This window comes from Dunckerocampus dactyliophorus, chromosome 1, assembly GCF_027744805.1.
Source record: "Dunckerocampus dactyliophorus isolate RoL2022-P2 chromosome 1, RoL_Ddac_1.1, whole genome shotgun sequence".
Classification (NCBI taxonomy): Eukaryota; Metazoa; Chordata; class Actinopteri; order Syngnathiformes; family Syngnathidae; genus Dunckerocampus; species Dunckerocampus dactyliophorus.
In genome coordinates this window covers 8631606-8654379 of record NC_072819.1, presented here as the reverse complement: position 1 = coordinate 8654379, position 22774 = coordinate 8631606, and the positions used below count along the sequence as shown (strand labels likewise).

At 44.1% G+C, this 22774-nt stretch overlaps 1 protein-coding gene across 1 annotated transcript; it reads right to left on the bottom strand.

The window, feature by feature from the left end:
• Positions 1–244: 244 nt before the first annotated feature.
• On the bottom strand, positions 245–21985 carry LOC129191223 (anosmin-1-like). Its single transcript, XM_054794380.1, has 12 exons — positions 21760–21985; positions 12411–12485; positions 12076–12298; positions 11785–11969; positions 11575–11704; positions 8803–9008; positions 8604–8730; positions 8430–8528; positions 3876–3964; positions 2395–2560; positions 2100–2317; positions 245–2034 (listed from the first exon to the last, which is right to left on the bottom strand). The coding sequence occupies exons 1-12, from the start codon at positions 21970–21972 to the stop codon at positions 1876–1878; spliced, it is 1890 nt and encodes a 629-aa protein (XP_054650355.1). The 5' UTR covers positions 21973–21985; the 3' UTR covers positions 245–1875.
• Positions 21986–22774: the final 789 nt, after the last annotated feature.

Sequence of the window (22774 nt, the reverse complement as noted above, 5' to 3'; positions counted from 1 at the left end):
ATGACACTCCTAAAAAAAAAAGTTCACTTTGATGATAAATACCAGTAAATGCCACCCATAGTCCAGTACGACCTGCAGAGTTTTTTCTCCTCTTCTTGATGCATTTTTTGACTGTTGCAACATTTGTGCAGTGAGTGCAAAAGCATATTCAAATCGTTTCACTAAATTTGTGTGCAAAAAAGACACCAATCTTGAAAATAAAGGCAAAAAGAAGGCTGTGCACAGGATATATTTTGCCACTGAATATTTATACAAAAGGTCTTTAGAGGTATAGATACATAAATACAACACAAGTCATATTATAGACATTATATACAGCATTTACACCACAAAGGAAGGACAGTAATCCGTTGTTTATAGCAGTTCCAGTAGACATAATAACAGAAAATAAGCCATCTTACACATAAATAAGGTAGACCTACACATCAGCATTGACAGCGTACATCCTGGTGGCTATTGTCTCCATAATGTAACATTACTGATACCTAGAGACCAGTGTAGGGTACTACTGTTTGCACTGTTTGTGGTTAAGGTGAGACTCACGATGCACTTCAATCGCTTTATTAACAAGCAGAGAACATATATGCAGTGAACAGTCACACAGGAGCTGCTGTCGGCCACTCTCTACACTGCCAACCTGCTGCTAGCACTCAGCTGACTCGTCACTTCCCAGGCCCCGCTTCTTAAAGGCACACACAGCAAGTCCCAGATACTGTATTACACTTCATATAACGTCTTTTGAATGCCTTAAATTTGTATTTTTGTTCATTTAGACATTGTTATGCTTGAAAATGCCTAATTTAGGCCATGAATACGTACAATTTGCTTAAATATGCATTTTTTAATATGAATAATAAACAATATTCAACCACAAAACAGCAATCATTTATTAATTACTTAATTTTTGAAAAAACGCGATAGAGTGAAGGCGTATTTGTTCGAACTGTGATGTAGCGAAGGATGACTGTACAGTAATCCATCATTTATCACACTTAATTGGTTCCAGACCAGACCGTGATAAGTGAATTTCCGTATTCCTCATTTATAAATGTAATATTTTTGGAGTTAGAGCATAGAAAACCTGTTGACGACCTTCTAAATGCGCTTTTAAAAATTATTAGAGCCCATCCATCCATCCATTTTCTATGCCGCTTATCCTCATTAGGGTTGCGGGGGTATGCTAGCCATAGGGCTAAAATTACACCCCTATAGTCACCTTTACACTTGTAATACCCAATATAGTAGACATAATGAAAAAAAAGACTCACATACTGTATGTTAGCATTTGGAGAGTTTCCTGTCGTTGTTCTTTTTGTACTTCCTGTTCTGTACAGTACTTCCTGTGGTGGCTACTGTCTCATCAGTGTAACATGACTGACAGGAAGTGACCAGTGTAGAATACTACATATCATCACAACCTCTTTGAACGTATCTTCTGAATCTCGTTATATTAGTATTTTACTTTATTTAGCCATTATTATGCTTGAAAATACTTCATTTAGGCCAAAAAATATGTACAATTTGCTTAAATATGCATATTTTTTGACTAATACAAGGCCGTATTCAACCACAAAACAGCATGATTTATTAATTCATATATTTTGCAAAATCCTGATAGAGTGAAGCCGCAAAAGTCGAAGCGCAAAGTGGAATACTGTACTTGTGTTTTTGAAATACACTTTAACGTGCTTCTCAGCGACAGTGAAGGCATCCAACACATGCATGCAATGGTGTCATCATCCAGAAGAAAAAGAAGTAGGGTATCACACTAGGACGAGAAGTTGTTTGACTAATGCAGGAGATGTAGCTGGTACACTCTGACGAGGTGTCAGGTTAGCACCGATGGTCAGTGAATGGCTAACATTGTCTGCTTTATCAATCATATTTCCTATGCTTCACCACGTTTTGTAATCCCGGAGTCTGGAAGATTCTGCTGATGGCTGGACCTTGATCACTGCCGTTGGCGATGGCCCGGACCTCCAGCCTGTAGACACTGGCAGGGTGCAGGCCAGACACCGCCAGAACCTTTGTGTCCTGTGGCGGAAAACACAGTCAGCGCAAAAGCTGCAAAAGTATAAGACAAGTCATCCAGTACTGACCGGGAGTACGATCTGGGATTGCGAGGTAAGGCTGCTGTGCAGCTTCTTGTTGTGGCTGTTTGACATGACCTCCGCCCAGGTCACCTTGTAGCCGGTGAGGTGATGGCGATGTGCTCCGGCAGGCACACCCCAATTAAAGATGGTGGTCATGTTACCGCCACGGAACTTGAAGGACACTGTCAGGTTGGTTAGCTTTACCAGAACCTTCCTAGGGTTCACTGCAAGAAGGGGCAGAGTGAATTCTCCTACAGTGTGCTACAATGTGGATGACGTTGGCTAAGGCTCCATTACCCACCTCCATTACAGGCAATGGGTTTTGGACTCTTGGCTTGCATGGCGGCACAGGACGGTGTGATGAAGCTGACGCTCTTGGCCGGCAGGCGACTCTTCCTGCTGACGGGTTGCAGGAGGACTTTGTACTTACAGGAGAACAGCAAACCCTGCAGGCTGGTGAAGGTCCCCTTGGATCAGGAGACACAGTGCAACTGCTCGTTATGCATTTCCAAACAAGCTTAATTTTACTTTACAAGCTTCATACGACAACCACTAAATAGAATGTTTTGCTATGATTAAAAATGTTAACCAAATTTATTATTATTATTATTATTATTATTATTATTATTTCACGCTTTTGAAATAAATCACCGTAATTTCCGGTGCCGTCATCTTGGAGAACGTGTGGAGAGGCGTTAGTAAACTGTAATACCAAATGTGACCAGTAGATGTAGTTGTAGCCTCAGTAATGTAGAGCAAATTTCTGCTTCCGGTATTCTGGCATGAGAACATGGCAGCACACACGGCGCTCGTAGAGAGTCCGACCACCAACAATGGGTGAAATATGTCGTTTTTTTACTGTATTTTATGAGCAGAAAAGATAAATGGCAGGACACAATTATACGGTATATGCATTTTTATGTATTAACAGCTCCAAAAGAACTGAACATATAAATCAAGCTAAAAAATACCACTCATCGCTAAAAATCTATTTACCTAACACTAGTCGCTTTAATCGACCGGTGCAGGGTGTACCCCGCCTCTCGCCCGAAGTCAGCTGGGATAGGCTCCGGCATACCCACGACCCTAGTGAGGTTAACCGGCATAGAAAATTGATGGATGGATAGTCTCTTTAATAGTAGCAGAACATGTGAATCACACTTTAACCACCTTATTCAGAGCAATGAGTGGTTGCGTTCAAGACACCACGTAATTTAAGACGGTGTTTTGAGTGTCCTGTACATGTTTTTTCTGGAATTTATACTTATACTTAAATGCAGCAAATTGTACTTCCGAAGTGAGAGTTACGTTAGTGAATGGTGAGAATATCTACTTATTGTTTTTCTTTGTCTTCATGTTTGTTAAGACCACACATTCACGCATAATAAAGACGTTCTTGCGATGTTCGGAGTATGCCTGAATGCATCTTTATCGAGAGACAATGAGGAAGTGTCGTCCCGATGATGAAGGTAGTATAGAGACAGGTTTGTGAGTTGGAGAAACATATATGCTGTTGAAATTGCACTGCTGTTGATGTGTTCAGGTAAGAATAAAGTTATAAAAGAGTGTCAGACTCTATGTGACGACAGTGTGTGGGGGCGCTGTGCCCCCATCTGCCGTCATAACAGAGAGGTGTGGCTTGACATGATGCATGTCTTAATTAGGCAAAAAAAAAGTTTAATGCAATGAATGAAACAAATTAGTTACCGTCGTTAACGCGCTATTTTTGACAGCCCTAATTGCTACTAAGATTTGTGTACGTGTACTGTAATATAATCCAACCTGTGTGTTAGTCTTCTCTCTGGGTGCCGTTTGGTTGTGCTCACAGTACTCTGGTACCCACTGGATTCGGTAGTATTCAGCTGAAGGGTCTACGTCAAGAAAAAAGCCGTGAAGTGGACAAAATGTACATCCCTGAAAGGTAACTGTTGAAAGACACTGGTTAATGCATCACAGCGTATCATAACACTCAAATATGCCCCCGAATGACTGATGATGACATCAGATGGACATTATGATCTTCATCATGGTTTTTCTTCACACGTCCTGAATGGGTTGAATGAGGGATTGTCCGATCTGATACTCCTATAACCAATTTTTTAGTGCCTTGGTTAATTGGTTCCAGACCTGACCGTGATAAGTGAATTTCCGCCAAGTTGGGTTCCTTATCTAGAAATAGAATATTTATATAGCTCCACCGTAGAAAACCTGTTCATGACCTTCTAAATACGTTTTTTTTAACATTATTAGAGCTCTCTAGACTTGAAATAACATCCCTATAGTCACCTTTACACGCCTTTTACCCAATATAGCAGACACAAGAGAAAATAAAACATACGCTCATGTGTGTTGCTGCATATGTGTTTCGGTGCTAGGGGGGTCGGGGGGGCAGACAAGAAGTGAGGTCGGGGATTCAGAGTTGAGTTTTCCCTAACGCGTTTTAATGTTTTAACACGTATGGCTGCAACAGTAGCCCGTGTTAGGGATTATTGTGCATGTAGTAAGATCATCCAAAGATGCAATAAAAGCCTGTTGTTCCCGCGGTGCTTGTGTGTCCCACGTAACATTAGAGTAACAGTACTGACACCTAGTGACCAGTGTAGAACACTACATATCATTACAACATATTTTCAATGCATCTTCTGAATGCCTTATATTTGTATTTTACTTCATTTAGCCATTTTATGTTTGAAAATGATTTATTTAGGCAAAAAATGTATAACATTTACTTATGTATGCATATTTTTGTACTAAAAATAGGTCGTATCCAACCACAAAACAACATGATTTATTAATTCAGATATTTTTTGCATGTAATCGCCACAATTGGGCCATTTATTTGTAGAAAAGCAATCTTTGAGGTGTTCTTTATATATACTGCTCAAAAAATTAGAGGAACACTTCGAAAACACATCAGATCTAAACTGGAGGAAAAATGATCTTGAATATCTTTCCTGATAATAAGTGGGTGATGTATTAGTAACAAAATGATGCCACATAATTTGATAGAAATGAAAATGATCACCCTATAGAGGAGGGAAATCAAAGACACCCCAAAAATGAAAGTGAAAAAATGATGCAGCACACTGGTCCATTTTGCTAAAATGTCATTGTAGCAACTCAAAATGATTCTCAGTAGTTTGTGTCGCCCCCACATGCTTGTACGCATGCCTGACAATGTCGGGGCATGCTCCTAATGAGACTACGGATGGTGTCTGGGGGATCTCCTCCCAGATCTGGACCAGGGCATCACTGCGGTACCTGGATGCATGGAGGAGATTCCAGGAGACAGGTAGTTACTCCAGGAGAGCTGGACAGGGCCATAGAAGGTCCTTCAACCCTCAGCAGGATCGGTATCTGCTCCTTTGTGCAAGGAGGAACAGGATGAGCACTGCCAGAGCCCTACAAAATGACCTCCAGCAGGCCACTGGTGTGAATGTTTCTGACCAAACAATCAGAAACAGGCTCCATGAGGGTGGCCTGAGGGCCCGACGTCCCGTAGTGGGCCCTGTGCTCACTGCCCAGCACCGTAGAGCTCGATTGGCATTTGCCATAGACCACCAGAATTGGCAACTACACCACTGGTGCCCTGTGCTCTTCACTGATGAGAGCAGGTTCAACCTGAGCACATGCGACAGACGTGAAAGGGTCTGGAGATGCCGTGGAGAACGTTATGCTGCCTGCAACATCATTCAGCATGACCGGTTTGGTGGTGGGTCAGTGATGGTCTGGGGAGGCATATCCCTGGAAGGACGCACAGACCTCTACAGGTTAGATAATGGCACCCTGACTACTATTAGGTATCGGGATGAAATCCTTGGACCCATTGTCAGAACCTACGCTGGTGCAGTGGGACCTGGGTTCCTCCTGGTCCCCGACAATGCCCGACCTCATGTGGCTGGTGTATGCAGGTAGTTCCTGGAGGATGAAGAAATTGATACCATTGACTGGCCCCCACGTTCACCTGACCTAAACCCAATAGAACACCTCTGGGACATTATGTTTAGGTCCATCCGGCGCCGCCAAATTGCTCCTCAGACTGTCCAGGAGCTCATTGATGCCCTGGTCCAGATCTGGGAGGAGATCCCCCAGACACCATCCGTAGTCTCATTAGGAGCATGCCCCGACGTTGTCAGGCATGCGTACAAGCACGTGGGGGCCACACAAACTACTGAGAATCATTTTGAGTTGCTCCAATTTGGCAAAATGGACATTTTGGCAAAATGGACCAGTCTGCTGCATAATTTTTTCACTTTCATTTTTGGGGTGTCTTTGATTTCCCCCCTCTATAGGGTGATAATTTTCATTTCTATTAAATTATGTGGCATCATTTTGTTACTAATACATCACCCACTTATTATCAGGAAAGATATTCAAGATCATTTTTCCTCCAGTTTAGATCTGATGTGTTTTCAAAGTGTTCCTTTAATTTTTTTTGAGCAGTATATTTACACCGCCACTAACCCAAATGCCTCCCTCACTCATGGTGCAATCAAAAATAACACAAGCAACACATGTGGAACACACAACACATGCATGTATTTGAGTGTGTGCACGTTTATTTCCATACCCGCAGAGTCTGTGTTGTGCAATTACTAGTGATGTGCGAATCGAGACTGAAATTTCGATACTTCCGATGCCAGCTCTTCATGCGCTAAAATCGATTCTCAAGTCAAAATATTAAAATATCGCCACTTTTGATATTTGTGGTAATGTTTGTATGAACCGTCTGTTGATCGTACACGCAGCCATGTGTGTATTGTCAATAAAGTTTCCATTCTTATAGTAGTTCTTAGCGTGAATGGTTGTTTGTCTATATGTGCCCTGCCATTGGCTGGCGACCAGTCCAGGTTGTACCTCTAGCCGAGAGTCAGCTGGGGTAGGCTCCAGCATACCCCCACGACCCTAGTGAGGCTAAGCGGCATAGAAAATGGATGGATGAATAGTAGTTCTTAATAATGATTCATTTATTTTAATGGATTTATTATTTTACTTATTTTCTTTTTTTATTGTTTAAAATACAATTTACACATACACTAGGCCCCCAACTTACGAACACAATTGGTTCCAGACGACCGTTCATAAGTCGATTTGTTCGTAAGTCCAACAAATAGTCCAATGATATAGGTACTACATGTACGTGTATACATATACAGTATATGTGTATGTATGTAAAAATGAGTTTGGATGTAGTAGTATTAAACGAGGATAATTAATGAAAAAAACAATAATCATAAAAATGATATAATAATACGTAATGATAAATGTTATTTACCTTTGAAGAGGAGTGGTCGAGCATACGTCGTTGTGGTGGAGGAGGAGGAGGAGTTATTGAAAAAAGGACAAATGGTCGTCGTCGTTAGACTCTTCTAAAAGAGGTAGTGTTCTGTGGGTGGTGTAGAATTAAGCAGGCCTATTAACTCTTCATAAACTTTATTTACCAGCTCTGCTGGGTTGTATCGTACAGCGACAATTTAGCCTTCCACTCGCTCTCGTCTTCCTCGCCTGTTGGTCCCATTAGCAGTGTCACAGTGCCCTCTACTGGTCAAGCATGTACAGTATAAATATGGAGTTACTACAAGGCTAAATACATGAAAATATACAGTAGACCAGTCAGCTTGTGTTCGTATCTCAGAATGTTCGCAAACCGGATGTTCGTAAGTAGAGAACCTCGTGTATTTGAAATGATTTTGTCCTGCTTTTTCTGTTGTTCTATATTAGATGGGCTATATTGTAAATCCGATAACTTAAATTCATTATTCAATTACTAATTTATTTAAATGACTCATGTATTTAATTAATAAATGAACTAAATGTCTTGTATTCTTTATGCTAGGACATAAAATCCACTACTTTTTAAAATTTACCAGCCACATCAGGTGAATTTGCACAAGGATTGGTATCATCGATACCAGCCTGAGTTTTACTCAGTATTGGATCACCAACCAAATCAGTGGTATTGCACATCACTAGCAATGACATTGGGTGTTCCACCATTTTTTTTTGTTGCACTGTGAGTGAGGGGTTTTGTTTGAGGACTTCCTTTTGGTTGGTGTTGTGTGCGCATGGGTGTAAATAAATGAGGCTAATTCATTGCAAATAAACAGCACTTCCGCACGCAAATTGATGTTATGTGCAGTAGTGCCGTACACGTAGCCCAAATATTTGTTTTTTGCCATTGGCAGGTGGTCTGGGATGCACCGAGTGATTCACGGCGATTTACTGTACAATGTTGCAATATCGGTATCAGTTTCTGGCATGAAAAAGTGGTATCCCAAGCTGAAAGGGGGCATTTTGTCTAGAACCAGAGCTAGCTCTTGTAAATGCAGTACGCACCTGTGCTGCTCTTCCAGTAAACGTGAACTTGCAGCTGTCCATTTTGATAGAACGGCGTCCCCACGTCCAGGACGTCACCTGTTAAGTCTCTTGACGCATCTTTCAAATCCATAAAAGACAATTTCAGTCATCAAGTCAGAAAGTAATGCATGGATCGCAAGACTCTTAACATACTGCGCAGGGTGTTAAAGTGCACGATGGCTCTGGGTCCTTTCAGCTGGGTTTGCCTCCAGTAGGAGACGGCCTGGACCTCCACGCTGTAGCTGCGGTTGGACCGCATGCTGTCCAGCACCACCCGGCTCTGCACAAAAAAGTACCTTGTGTGTGTATTTGGACATTTTTGGAGCCAAAGTGGTCACAGCAGCCCCCTTACCTCTCTGACTAGCTTCTTCCTTTTGGTCACGGAGGAAGCTGGGGTTGGACCAATGGCAGCCCAGGTCCAGCTGACCTTGTAGTGGTGAACAGGGACATCCAGGTCTCCCAGCATGCGCCACTGGAGTTGGACCTGCACAGCCCTGCCCGGAGTAAAGGTCATGTTGGTCACTCTCAGCTCAGTCGGGGCTGGAGGGCTGGTCGGGTCTGAAGAGGAAGATAAGCATTTCTTGATGGGGCTAAAGAGTAGCTACTGCGGCAAATAAGACATAATACAGACTCACACATGCTAGCATTGGGAGAGCATCTTCTTGTTCCTTTTGTACTTCCTGTTCGGTACGGTAATGTAACATTACTGACGTAGAATACTACATATTATCACAACATCTTTGAATGCATCTTGAATGCCTTGTATTTACAGTATATCTCACTTCATGTAGCCATTTTTATGGTTGAAAATGCTCCATATAGGCAAAAGAACCCCTTAAAAGTTTCTTAAATATGCATTTTTTTGTACTAATAATAGGCCATGTTCAACCAGAACCAGCATGATTTATTCATTCATACGAATTTGAAAAACTGTGAGAGAGTGAAGCTGTGAAATTCAAAGCACAAAGTGGGGAGGGATGACTGTATATGTGTAGTTTTGACCGAAAATCTGTACATTTGCAGGGCCGTGAATGCTGCATGGCGAATGTGTGGGGATCTACTATAAAATCAAAGGTTTTTCATGTTACATATAAAGTCATCCCCCTTTTGTAGCGGAATTTACAGTATTTCTTCTAAACCTAAGAGGCCAAAAGCCGACCACTTCCACACGGGATGTGAGGAGAACCTTTTTTCACTCTATCATGTCGGTCATGCTATGGCGGACTTCATGACTTCATGCAGGTAATGTCTCAATGTTTTGTGTCATTACTCCCTCCTTGACACCAGAATACTACATCACTTGTATTTCAATATGCATTTTTATGGCAAAAAAAACCTGATAACGATATTTTAATAGCTTCTTTTGTCTGAATTAATTCAAGAAATGTAGTAGGAACAGTTTAATTGTAATATGTGATGCCCAATCAGAGCATTAGAATTGTTAAATGGGTTTAAAGTGACCTTCAATGGCAAAAAAATAAGCTTTTGGAAATGAGCTAGGTTACATTTTGGGGAAACCATTTCCTGAGATGGCGACCACTCCATAATGTTTCCAAGACGTCTCTTAAGGACTTAATAAGACATTGTAGAGTTAAAAAAAAGAAACGCATACACTCGGGGTGTTTTTCCAGCGAGGGCTAAATAGTGAAAAATGAAAGCATGCAACTGTGACACTTTGATATTTTGTAAAGCAACACATGTACTTTTATATACAAGTATATGTCAAGAATAGACTGCATTTAACTCTGATATAGGCCTATTACGATGATCAACTTTGGTCTTTTTTTGTAAGTTTTCTTCTCGTGATATCATTACTTTATTCCCATAATATTCTGACTTGATTTTAATATTATAAAAAATATGATTAAAAAATAATAATAATTCAAATCTATGCTACTGAAATGGCGTTATTTTTCTTCATTGACTCTTGGAAGATTGCCACTTTTTTTATCATGAGAATCAGACTTTTTTCTCTTAATATTTTGACTTTATTCTCGTAAAATTACAGTTGTTTTTTCCATTTCTGCTGCTGTTGTTTATTTTTAATTTTCCAACTACGTATTTAAACTTTCTTCTTGTAAAATTTCTTCTTGTAATTAAGACTTTATTGCCATAATATTTGGACTTAATTCCCACATTATTATAAATTTTCCCCAACCAAATTGTCCAAAAATTACAACTTTATCTAGTTTTGTTTGTGTCTCGCAATATTAACATATTTTTTCTTTAATATTTGCTAAAATGACATTATTTTTCCTCATATTTCAACTATTTCAACTTTTTTTTTGTATTTTTTTTTCTCACAACCTCCATCCATCCATCCATTCATCCATTTTCTGCCAGTTATCTAGGTCCGGGTCGCGGGGGCAGCAGTCTCAATAGGTAAGTCCAGACTTGTCAGTCCCTGGCCACCTCTTCCAGTTCCACCAGGAGGACAGCAAGGCGTTCCCAGGCCAGCTGTGAGACCTCCAGCGTGTCCAAAGTCTGCCACGGGGCCTTCTCCCGGCTGGCATGCACAGAACACCTCACCAGAAAGGCGCAGCGACTCTACCCTGAGCCCCTCCCGGATGACCGAGCTCCTCACCCTATCTCTTAGGGTGAGTCCAGCCACCCTACGGAGGAAACTCATTTCAGCCGCTTGTATCCGCGATCTCGTTCTTTCGAGTCACGACCCAAAACTCGTGACCATAGGTGAGTGTGGGAACATAGATCCACCGGTAAATTAAGAACTTTGCCTTCCGGCTCAACCTAATTTTCCAAAAATTACAACTTTATTTGTTGTTTGTTTTTTTATGACTGTAAAAAAAGCTTTCTTTAATATTTCAACTGTATGCTACTAAAATAACGTAATTTTTCCTCATAATATTACAGTTCATTACATTCTTGTCAAATTACGGCTTTTTCTCCCTTAATATTTTGACTAAATCCTTGTAAAATTGCTGCTGTTTTTCATTGTTTGCAATTTTTTTTTTCAATTTCTTTTTGAATTAGTTTCATTTTATTTAATTTGTTGAATTATTTGTAGGATGTGCCATGTGCCAATAAAAAAACAGCCACGGGCCGCAAATGACCCCAGGGCTGCACTTTGGACACCCCTGGCATCCGCATTCACAAGGTTCCTGACCTCTGCTGGAATGAATATGCCGACTCGGAGTGGTGAAGCCTCTGGTTCCGTGGGTGTTGACGGCTGTAACTCGGAACTGGTACCACCGGCCTGGTCGCATGTCATGCAGTCGAGCTCGCTGCTCTGTGGTCTACGGAGTATCAAGTGGTGTATTGGCTTAAAAAAAACGACTAGAGGAAAACTGAAAACTCAGTCAAGTAGCACATTTACCTGTGTGACCGTGTGCCATGGAGTGGCAGCATCCTCACTGGGCTGGATGCCAAAGTTCCACCTTTTCTGCAGAATATAGACCACAGGCTCAGCAGAGTTGTTGAACCTGGAGGTCCAGCGCACCTCCAGTTGGCCAGGGGAGACCTCCTCAAAATGCAGCTCCTTCCTGGGTTTCAAAGGAACCCCTGGGAGAGAAACGTGACCCATTTGTATATGCGACACATTCAGAACATCCTACTTTGCTGCAATTCACTTATCACGATCAGGTCTGGAACCTCCTCACACACTCACCCTGGTAGAGGTCTTTAGGAGCCTGGCATGTGTGGCCACAGGTGTTGGAGCAGCACTTCTTCTGAGCTGGACATTCAGAGTCTGAATCGCATCCGTGGACACAGGCGGCCGCAAACCCAGCGGCCCAGTCCGGAGGAGGACAGCTACCCTGCTTCACCTCCACCACAGACTGAAGGAACTCACAGCTGGCCACACACTCCCAGTGTTTTTTGGGGAACAACCTCTGAATACACAGGCGGCAAGGCAAGTGTAGTTCATATTTCACCCCGTTTGGATGCAATGCATATGAAATGAGCACAGCGTTGTGATGCACATGAGTGTGTTGCAGTGTCTACCTCACACGGCTCCTTGCAATCGCTCTTCTTTTCCACAGACCAAGAATCCTTACACGGCTCCAAGCACTGTGGAAGCTGTTAGAAAACACACAATGTTTACATGTTTATGTTGCACTGATAATCTTTTCCGCCAAGGAATATGATTTTGTACTTTATTCGACAGTCCTTAAACACACCGCAGTTGACATGACCTAACAGTGAAGCATGGGGTGGAGGATACTGCAAATTTTAGTGTCACTTTGATACCAAGTAACTACAGTCTAGGGTCGGTATTGCCAATACCGATACTGATACCGATACCATTTCTGAGACCAATATTTTTACTTAAAAATGTTCATGATCACTGAAAAATGTTGTGATTCTGCTTGTAATTTGTGGATCATGATTGTAGAAGAAAATATTAAAATCAAATAATAAAAAATAAAAATTCTCTATTCAAAAATAAATAATAAATGTATAATACCAAATAAAAATATATAAAATTGAATATATATAAAATATATTAAAACAATAAATAATAAAATAAAACAGAATATACCACAGGTCATAGATTGTAGCTTAGTTATTTTTAATAGTCGTATAATTGTTTGCTTATTTTGCGCTTTTTATTGACTCAAACAATTTTATGTAATAAAAAGAAATTTTGTTGATATTGTTACATTGTAGTCAAATTGTTCACAAATAAGTTATGTTCATGTTAATTTGATAAAAAAAATAATTTCATATTATATTTTATATTTATTTGTCTTCAATTACATTATTATATAACATACAGTGGTGTGAAAAAAGTGTTTTTTGCATGTTTGTCACACTTCAATGTTTCAGATCATCAAACAAATTTAAATATTAGTCAATGACAACACAACTGAACACAAACTGCAGTTTTTAAATAAAACCTTTCATTATGAAGGGAGAAAAAGCAATTTCTAAAGCTTGGAGACTCCAGCAAACCACAGTGAGAGCCATTATCCACAAATGGCTATTATTATAAACCCAATTCCTTTTTTTTTTTTTTTTTTTTCTTTTTTTTTTTTCTCCCCTGTCCTGTCCAGCCTTTAAAGCAGATAGAATTGTATACCTAAATGCCGTCAAGTGCTCAACAGATTTACTCTGCCAGAGAGAAGTGTGATATACACTTCCCCTGTCATACAAAATTTATTCGACCTTGATGCTTGTTATAAAGCAAATTTGGAGCGCCCGGACCGGAGCAGGAGGGGACAGAGAAGAAGAGAAAAGGAAACGGGGGGGGGGCGAGAGGGGACAAAAACAAAAAAAAGAGAGACAAGAGACAAGGACAACAGCAGCAACAACAACAATTGTGACAGAACAACAGAAACATACAGAACGACATCAGCAAATAAATGTCCGTGACAACTATAAAGACGAACAAGGATAAAGGACAAATCAATATCAACAACCACAATGACAAAGCTGTCAATGACAATCAGACATAATAGCAGTCATGAAATGATGACCTATGACAGTGATCACAATGACAATACTGCATTGAAACAGTCGCACACAATAGCAGTCATGAAATGATGAATTATGATAGTGATCACCATGATAATACCGCATTGAAACAGTCACACATAACTGTAGTAATGAAATGATTATCCATGATAGTGAATAGAATCAAAGTTACTGTAATGCACATCATTGTAAAAAAAAAAAATATACATATACACACATATATACATACATACACATACATACATACATATATACATATATATATATATATATACACATATATACCGCACATACACACATATATATATATAGTCATACTGCTGAAATCACCGTCGCTGTAATAAAACCAACAACATAATAACACCCTGGATAACTCAGTGAGTAATGTGGGGAAGTACGTATGTACTGTGAGTGTGCATATGTACAGGTATCTCTGTATGTAAGGAAGACTTCATATATATATAAAGGTGCAGGAATGTGTGGGCGTGTGATTGTCACTGAGAGTGCATGAAAGGAAAGGGGCCGCCTTCCACCTCCCAGAGAGCCCCGCCCCAAATAGCAAGGCCGGGCCCCGGCCGCCAGAAGGCCACCAGGCCCATAGGGGCAGGCAGCACAAAGATCAGTGCCCCAAGAGCCAGCCCAGAGAGCCCCCCCCCCCGGGAAGACCAGTAAGGGGCTGAAGAGAGGTAATCCCAGCCAAGGACAGGGCGCCAGCGGGCCGGAGGACTGCCAACCCCCGAGACCAGCGAGAGATCACACCCCACAAAGGCAGACGGGTACCGGGGGCCACAAACCGGCAGGCCCAGAGACGCCTCCACAGCCGGAAAGAAGCCCGCCCGCGCCGGAAGCGGCAATTCCCCCCCATCGCCACCCCCACCCCCAGGGAGCGGAGCCCGGCCCGCCCCGGGCCAACCCCCGCCCGACCCCCGACACAGGGCCGCCCCGCCAAGGGATGCAGGAGGCACACCCTCCACCCACCCGGCGGAGGCACGAGCGGCAGAGATGTATCGCCCAGCACCTGACCCCACGGAGCAAACCCCTGTATGCCCCCCCCCCCCCCCCCCCCAAAATAAATAACTAAAATAAATAAATAAATAAAAATACACACACGCACGCACATACACACTCCTACGCACCCACACACACGCACATAAACACTCCTACGCACAAACACACCCCTATGCGCACGCTCATACACACTCTTACTTACTCAAGCGCGCACACACACACACACACACACACACACACACACACACAGTGGTCGACTGCCCGACACCCGGAACTCCCACCCTATCCCCCGTTGGTAACCCAAGGAGCAGCGGAGCCGGGGACCCCGGGGTCCCAGACATACGATTCAGAACCCAGGGGCGGAGAGCGCAGACCGCCAGGGAGCAGGAAGACACCCGGCCACACCCCCCCAGCAGTAGGACGCCGCCAGCGAGGCAGACAGGGGAGTCAGTGAGGAGGAGAGCGGGAAACCGAGCAGGCAGGCGGGAAAACGGGCGAGCAGCCAGGCGAACCACCACACAGCGCCAACCGAGACCCGCGGGCCAGCAAACCCCGAAGAGAGAGCGGGAGCACCACACCCCAAGCCGCAGGGAGGCCAAGCACCAGCGCCGAGAAGGCGAGACCAGCAGCCGACCAGCCGACGGCCCCCACAAACCACCAGAAGCCAGACCAGCCACATGCCACCAGAGCCGACAGCGCACCACCCGCGCACCGGAGCCCCACCCCCGACAAGCCCACAGCAGACCGGGGGAGGCGAGGACACAGACAGCGGCCCGGCAGCGCACAAAGCGCAACGGCGACAGACGCCCAAGCGCCCGGCAGAGCACGACCCCCCCCAGCGAGCCCGGCCCCAGGGCACCCGCCCCCCCACCCCCACCCCGCCACCCAGGCCCACAGTACCCGCAAGCATGACCAAGCCCCAACCCACCAGCTGGCCCGGCGCCCCAGCAGCCGCCACAGCGCAGCAACCACCGGCCGCCGCGACAGCACACGGGCCACCCGAAGCACCAGCACCGCCCCCCGGAGACCGCCGAACCCGCCCCAAGAGCGCAGAGGCGCCCGCGGCACGTGTCAGTCCAGGGGGGGCACCGCAAGCCGCCCCCCCCGGCGCAAGCCCCGGCATCAACAGGCCCCAGAGGGCCACCCCAGGGAAGGGCAGGCGAACCAGACAAGGGCACCCCACAGGCCAGGCCGCCCCGGGCGAGCCACCGCGACGGCCAGGCCCCCGGCCACACCGCCGACCCTGGCGGGCAGACGCCGAGGTGCACGAGGCACCCCAATCCAGCCCGCCCCACCCGTGTATGTGATAAGGTGTGATAGTGTCTATGATGCAATTAAAATAAATAAATAAATAAATAAAATAAAATAAAAGAGGATGGTGTATCTGTGTGCATGTATATAGAGTGTATGTGGATGATAGCTAATGATGCAATTAAAATCGGGGGACAGCTGCCGCTCGGAGGGCCCCTCACCTGGCCAGCCCCCCCAAACCCTAAGTGTCTACTCTGCGATTAAAATTGGGGGGCAACAGGTCAGTGGCACAGCAGGAGCAAAGGAGCCCCGCAAGGCAGCTCCCCTCCCCAATCACGCCCGACCGTAGGCCACCCCCCAATGTCCTATATATATGTGAGGTGGTGCAGTGGCACAGGAAGGACGGGGGCCCCACACCCCAACGCCGCCCAAACCGAGCAGGGGGGGGACCAAGGACACATGACCGACCGGCCGCCCACCACAGCCCAGGCTCGGGCGTGCCGCAGGACACACCACAGGCCCTACCCGGCCCGCCAGGATGCCCAGTCCGGCCCACCCAACCCCCCAGAGGCGATACCCCCAGCGCCCCCCAACACCGGAGCCCCACCGGAGGTAGCGTTCACAGCGCCACCCCCAAACCGCCAAACACCACGGACAAGCCACACGCCCCCAAGGCAGATCCGACCGCCACCAGGACAGCGGGAGCCGCGCCCACGCGCCCCCCGCATACCACCACGGCCGGCAAGGGAGCAACACCACGACGACCACAAGAGCACCGGACCCCACATAGAGCGGAGCACGGCCGCACCCACGAAGCACGCAGGCCAGAGGCGCCAGGGAGGGACAGAGAAGCAAGCACCGCACGACCGGGCCCGCGAGAGGAGCGGCCCCCGCCCGGCGCCCAAGCAGATGCCCCCGCCCGCCCCGCCCACCGCCACGCCACAGACCGGCCACCGCCCCACCCCCCGCCCATCCACCAACACGCCAAGGGGGAAACCCCGGAGGGAGGGAGACAACCGCCGGCCCGGAAGCAAGGACCAGCCTGACACCAGCAGGCAGCAGGGACCGCCCGCCAGCCCCCCGCCAGCCCGACCCCCAAGCCCCCGGCCAAAGCCACCCCCCGACCGCCCCACCCCGGAGCAAGCATCCTCCCGCCGATCCCAAACCCAATTCCAATGAAGTTGGTTCGATGTGTAAATTTAATGATTTGCAAATTAGACTTCAACCTATTTTCAATTGAATGCACTACAAAGACAAATTTTTATTTGATGTTCAAACTTATAAACTTTGTTATTTTTTGCAAATACTAGCTCATTTGGAATTTGATGCAACATGTTCCAAAAAAGCTGGCACAACTGGCAAAAAAGACTGAGAAAGTTGAGGAATGCTCATCAAACACCTATCCCACAGGTGAACAGGCTAACTGGGAACAGGGGGGGTGCCATTATTGGCTATAAAAAGAGCTTTCCTCAAATGCTGAGTCATTCACAAGCAAGGATGGGGCGAGGTTCACCGCTTTGTGAACAACTGTGTGAGTGAATAATCGAACAGTTTAAGAACAATGTTTCTCAATGTACAATTGCAAGGAGTTTGGGGATTTCATTATCTACGGTCCATAATATCTTCTGAGAATCTGGAGGAATCACTGCACGTAAGCGGCAAGACCGAAAACCAACACAGAATACCCGTGATCTTCAATCCCTCAAGCGACCCTGCATCAAAAACCTGACGAGTCCACATTTCAAATTGTTTTTGGAAATTGTGGACGTCGTGTCCTCCGGGCCAAAGAGGAAAAGAACCATCCGGACGCAAAGTTCAAAAGCCAGCATCTATGAGGGTGTGTTAGTGCCCACGTCACGGGTAACTTGCGCATCTGTGAAGGCACCATTAATGCTGAAAGGTACATACAGGTTTTGGAGCAACATGTGCTGCCATCCCAGCAATGTCTTTTTCATGGACGCCCCTGCTTTTTTCAGCAAGTCAATGCCGAACCACATTCTGCACGTGTTCCAACAGCGTGGCTTCGTAGTAAAAGAGTGTGGGTACTAGACTGGCCTGCCTGCAGTCCAGACCTGTCTCCCATTGAAAATGTGTGCCGCGTTATGAAGCGTAAAATACGATCACTGCTGAATAACCGAAGCTGTACATCAAGCAAGAATGGGACAGAATTCCGCCTGCAAAGCTTCAATAATTAGTGTCCTCAGTTCCCAAACGTTATTAAAAGGAAAGGTGATGTAACACAGCGGTATACATGCCCCGTCCCAACTTTTTTGGAACGTGTTGCAGCCATCAAATTCAAAGTTAATGATTATTTGCAATAAACAATAAAGTTTATCAGTTTGAACATGAAATATCTTGTCTTTGTAGTGTATTCAATTGAATATAGGTTGAAAAGGATTTGCAAATCATTACTTTCTTTTTCTATTTACGTTTAACACAACGCCCCAGCTTCATTGGAATTGGGTTGTATTATCATTCTTGCCCAAAGTCAGCTGGGATAGGCTCCAGCATACTCCTGCGACCTTATGCGGTATCGAAAATGAATGGATGGATTATTATTATTATCATTATTTTGTATATTATTTTTAAATTACTATATATAACTGATTAACATTTGGGTAAAATCACAACATGAAAAGTTCAAATAAATAACTAATACAAATAAATACATAAAAGGTAAAAACTAGGCACATATACAGTAGAGAGGCAGTACTATGAAATTACAACTAAATGAATAAAAATAGTAAAATAATTCATAAAAATCAAATGAACAGCAGTGCAGGCATATCAACTACCAGTATGTATAATACTGTGCAAAGTATATAACACCGGCACGATAATTCTTAATAATTAAATTATTTTAATTTCAGTATTGAACTTATTGTAATATGCCCCCACCCCTACTTTATCATCTGCAAAACTTTCTACCTAGTTTTACTGGAGTTGAAGCTAAAGTTGAGGACGTGCACATCAAGACACTGTGGCGCCTGGCCTGCCATCTTCCATCTCCCCTCGTGGGCTTCTAAAGAAAATTGGCACACTAATTTAGAGTGACGCTGCCATTTCTCATGCTGTCCCCGGCTCTGCAAACCCCGCCACTGCTTCCTTTTCTGCTCCATTTCAAGATCAAATCCATCACTTCCTTCTCGCTATGCTGAAAGCTCTGGCCAAAGTTAAGGCTGAGATAGAGGAAAGCGCCTATGCGCAGGAAAGGCAACACAATCACAGTCAAATCTTGGTTTTTGGTATGAATTAATTCCAAAATGTAAGATAAAAACCGCGATATACAAAAACCCAAGCAATGTTTCCCTTAAGAAATAATGTAAATCCAATTAATCAGTTCCAGACACCCAATAAAACATTGTTGCAGATTATTTTGCAGCCGTGATCAATAAGAAAAGCAGAGACTTTTGGTGTAACTGTGTTAATTAGCCAAGAACTACGTTACAGATGGGCTGAGTTTGAGGTCTTGGTTGATATCAGTAATGAAGTGCTGGACATCCGTAAGAAAGCCAATACTGAGAGTCTCTAGTTTAGTACCATTGTTACTCAGGCAGGCCCAGAAGTATTTGGACAATGATGAGTTCTTATGGTGGGCCGCACGGTGGATTAGTGGTTAGCATGTTGACCACACAGTCGGGAGATCCGGAAGATCTGGGTTTGAATCTCTGTTTGGGCATCTCTGTGTGGAATTTGCATGTTCTTCCCGTGCGTGCATGGGTTTTCTGCGGGTGTTCCAGTTTCCTCCCACATTTTGGTTGCTTTGGGCATGCTTGATGCGAGTGTTTCCAGGAGGCTAGTGGGAACATTGCTCCAAGTGGTGAAGATGGCTTCACGAAGGGCATCAACTGTCTGGAACTGATGGCCATTTTTATAAACTTCCCTTGCCATCCATCCCCAAATGTTCTCTATGGGATTTAAATGAGGGGAACATGCAGGATGGTCCAAAAGAGTGATGTTATTCTCCCTGAAGAAGTCCTTGGTCAAGCGAGCATTGTGAACTGCAGCGTTGTCCTGTTGAAGAACCCAGCTGTTACCACACAGACGAGGGCCCTCAGTCATGCAACATCTGCATCCGTTTGACGACCCTGCACCACCTGAAGCTCCGTTGTTCCACTGAATGAAAAAGCACCCCAGATCATGATGGACCCCCCTCCACTGTGCCGGGTAGAAAACATCTCAAGTGGGATCTCCTTGTCATGCCAGTAACGTTGGAAGCCATCTGGACCGCCAAGGTTACATTTTTTCTCATCAGAGAATAAAACTTTTTTCCACCTTTCAATGTCCCATGTTTGATGCTCCCTGGCAAAGTCTAAACGGGCAGTTTTGTGGCGTTGAAGGAGACGAGGTCTTAATTTGTTTTTTGTTTTTTAAACCCTTTTCCCGCAGATGCCCTCTGATGGTTATTGCGCTGCAGTCGGCACCAGTTAGGGCCTTAATGTGGGTGGAAGACCGCCCTGTGTCTTGATGGACAGCCAATCGGATCCTCCGGCTCAGCGCAGGTGTGATTTTTTTGTGTCTACCACCTGACTTTTTTGTTCCATAATGCTCAGGATCTTTCAAAAAATGTAGAATGACTGATTTACTGCGCCCAACCTCAGCAGCAATGGCACGCTGCGAGAGGCCTTGCTTATGCAGCTCGACAATCCGACCACGTTCAAAAAGAGAAAGCTTCTTAGCTTTAGCCATCAGGAGGGCATGACAGTGTGAATGCCTGACAGAAAATGAACATTTTCAGCATATTTTGGCTTTTATAGCCTGTGGTCTTAAACTTTTTATCAGCTGATAAACAGCCTATTTCAGTTTGATTGTTGTTTTCAATAAATTACTTTTTCAAAGTGCTTTTTGTCTCACTCCCCCTTCTTGCTTTTGCATATTGTAGATCTTCTTAAAACCTCATTAAGATCCAAATGTGCAAAATGCAAATTCTAGCAATTTTTCAACTGGTTTTAAGAGTTTGATCAGGAGTGTATTTGCAGATGATGCGGTCCTGATGGCCTCATCAGTGTGTGACCTTCAACATTTACACCCGCATAAGAAAAAGAAAATGGATGAATGGATGGATTTTTGCCCAAATTTTGCCTCTGTTTTTGTGCAATATTGTGCATAAAAAACTAGTCCGTTTGCGCTGTATTGTATCCTTCCGTGAAATTGAGTGTCCACCCTACGCGTTCCAGAGTCACTGCATTTTTTATTGAGTGTGACTTGCTCAAGAAAGTTGCAAGTGCCAGCGGTTTGACAACGAAAGTGACCTCTTGTTGTGATATCGTTCAAAATCAATAGGGTTCTCGCTCTGTCAATCCCTGAATGGCGGAAGACTGGTTGAGACGGGTTTGCATCGCATATTCAAAGATGTTTTGACGCACAATTTGCTCTGCTCTGCCATATCGTCCCTAATTTTGTTATTTCTTTCAGTTCCTTCTCTTGTTTACACTTCACAAATGCAGAGGGAAATCTTAATGGCTGATAAAAATGATGAAAAAGTACAGTATGTTGTGAATTATTATGTATTCCTAATGAGAGAGATTACCATTAACGCACTGTTAATGTTACCCAGTGCAGTAATGTTTGTAGTTCTGCTGACAACTTTGAATTAGGCTTGAAATCCACACGTTACCTGCGGTGTTGCCACGCTGTGCAAACTCAAGCATCGGGACATGCACCGTGCCCTCGGGAAACTCTCCTGCCAGGACTCCCCGTCTTTGTCATCGTCATTATCATCATCCCCCATGATGCATCGGCGCGGCTTCCTGGTGCAGACGCCGCAGAGGAAGATGAGGAGGAGCAGAATAATCCACTGCTGCATGTGCGTCGTCATGGCAACCCGCATCCCCCTCCTGCCCGCCTGCGTCGGAGCAGCGGGAATGTCATCTGGTAGAACTGCAGCTCAAGCAACACATTTTATAGCTGGGGGAGGAGCTTCATACATGGAGGGGAGGCGTGAACTTGTCGGCAAAGGATGCTGATTTTGATTATCAGTTTTGATTTCAATATTTTTATCTTGGCTCCGTTAAAAGCCGTAACATTTATCCCACAAGAGCCCATTTCTGCTGAAAGGGAGATGATGGGTTATATAACTCAGGCCTTAGCTTGACAACGAGGCTAAAGGTTCATTCAGTAAGTCAAGAACCCATGGTGACGCTCTTTTGGGTTCAAACTACACATGATAGTCCAACACATGTAGATATGATAAGAACTTCTATAAATATGTCAAGAAAAAACTGCATCTCAGCTTTATGTAGCGCAAGAATAAGGTCAAAATATTAAGAGAAATAAATTGTAATTTAACCCCCCAAAAATCGTAACTTTAAGAGAATATTGTAATATTATGAGGAATGATTTTAGTCATTTTATTAGCGTAAAGTTAAAATATATTTTTAAAAAGAAGACATTATTTTTTAGTTGTTTTCTGTAATGTGATGAGAAATAAGCAAAACAAAATAAAGTTGTAATTTGGGTCAAATTAGGTTGAGAAAAAGTTGTAATATTATGGGAATAAAGTCAAAATACTGTGGGAATAAAGTCATAATATTACAAAAAGAAAATTTGCAAAAGAAAGTGGAAACAGTTGGAATTTTTTTTTTAAATAAACAGCAGAAATGAAAAGAAAACAGTTGGAATTTTACAAGAAT

Excerpts from the sequence above, each read along its gene's own strand:
- LOC129191223 (XM_054794380.1), bottom strand. The coding sequence starts at position 21,972 with ATGCGGGTTGCCATGACGACGCACATGCAGCAGTGGATTATTCTGCTC. Across the intron at positions 12,299-12,410 it reads ATTGCAAGGAGCCGTGTGAG|AGGTTGTTCCCCAAAAAACA; the intron begins GTAGACACTGCA and ends CTGTGTATTCAG. Across the intron at positions 8,529-8,603 it reads GCACTTTAACACCCTGCGCA|ATGCGTCAAGAGACTTAACA; the intron begins GTATGTTAAGAG and ends TGGATTTGAAAG.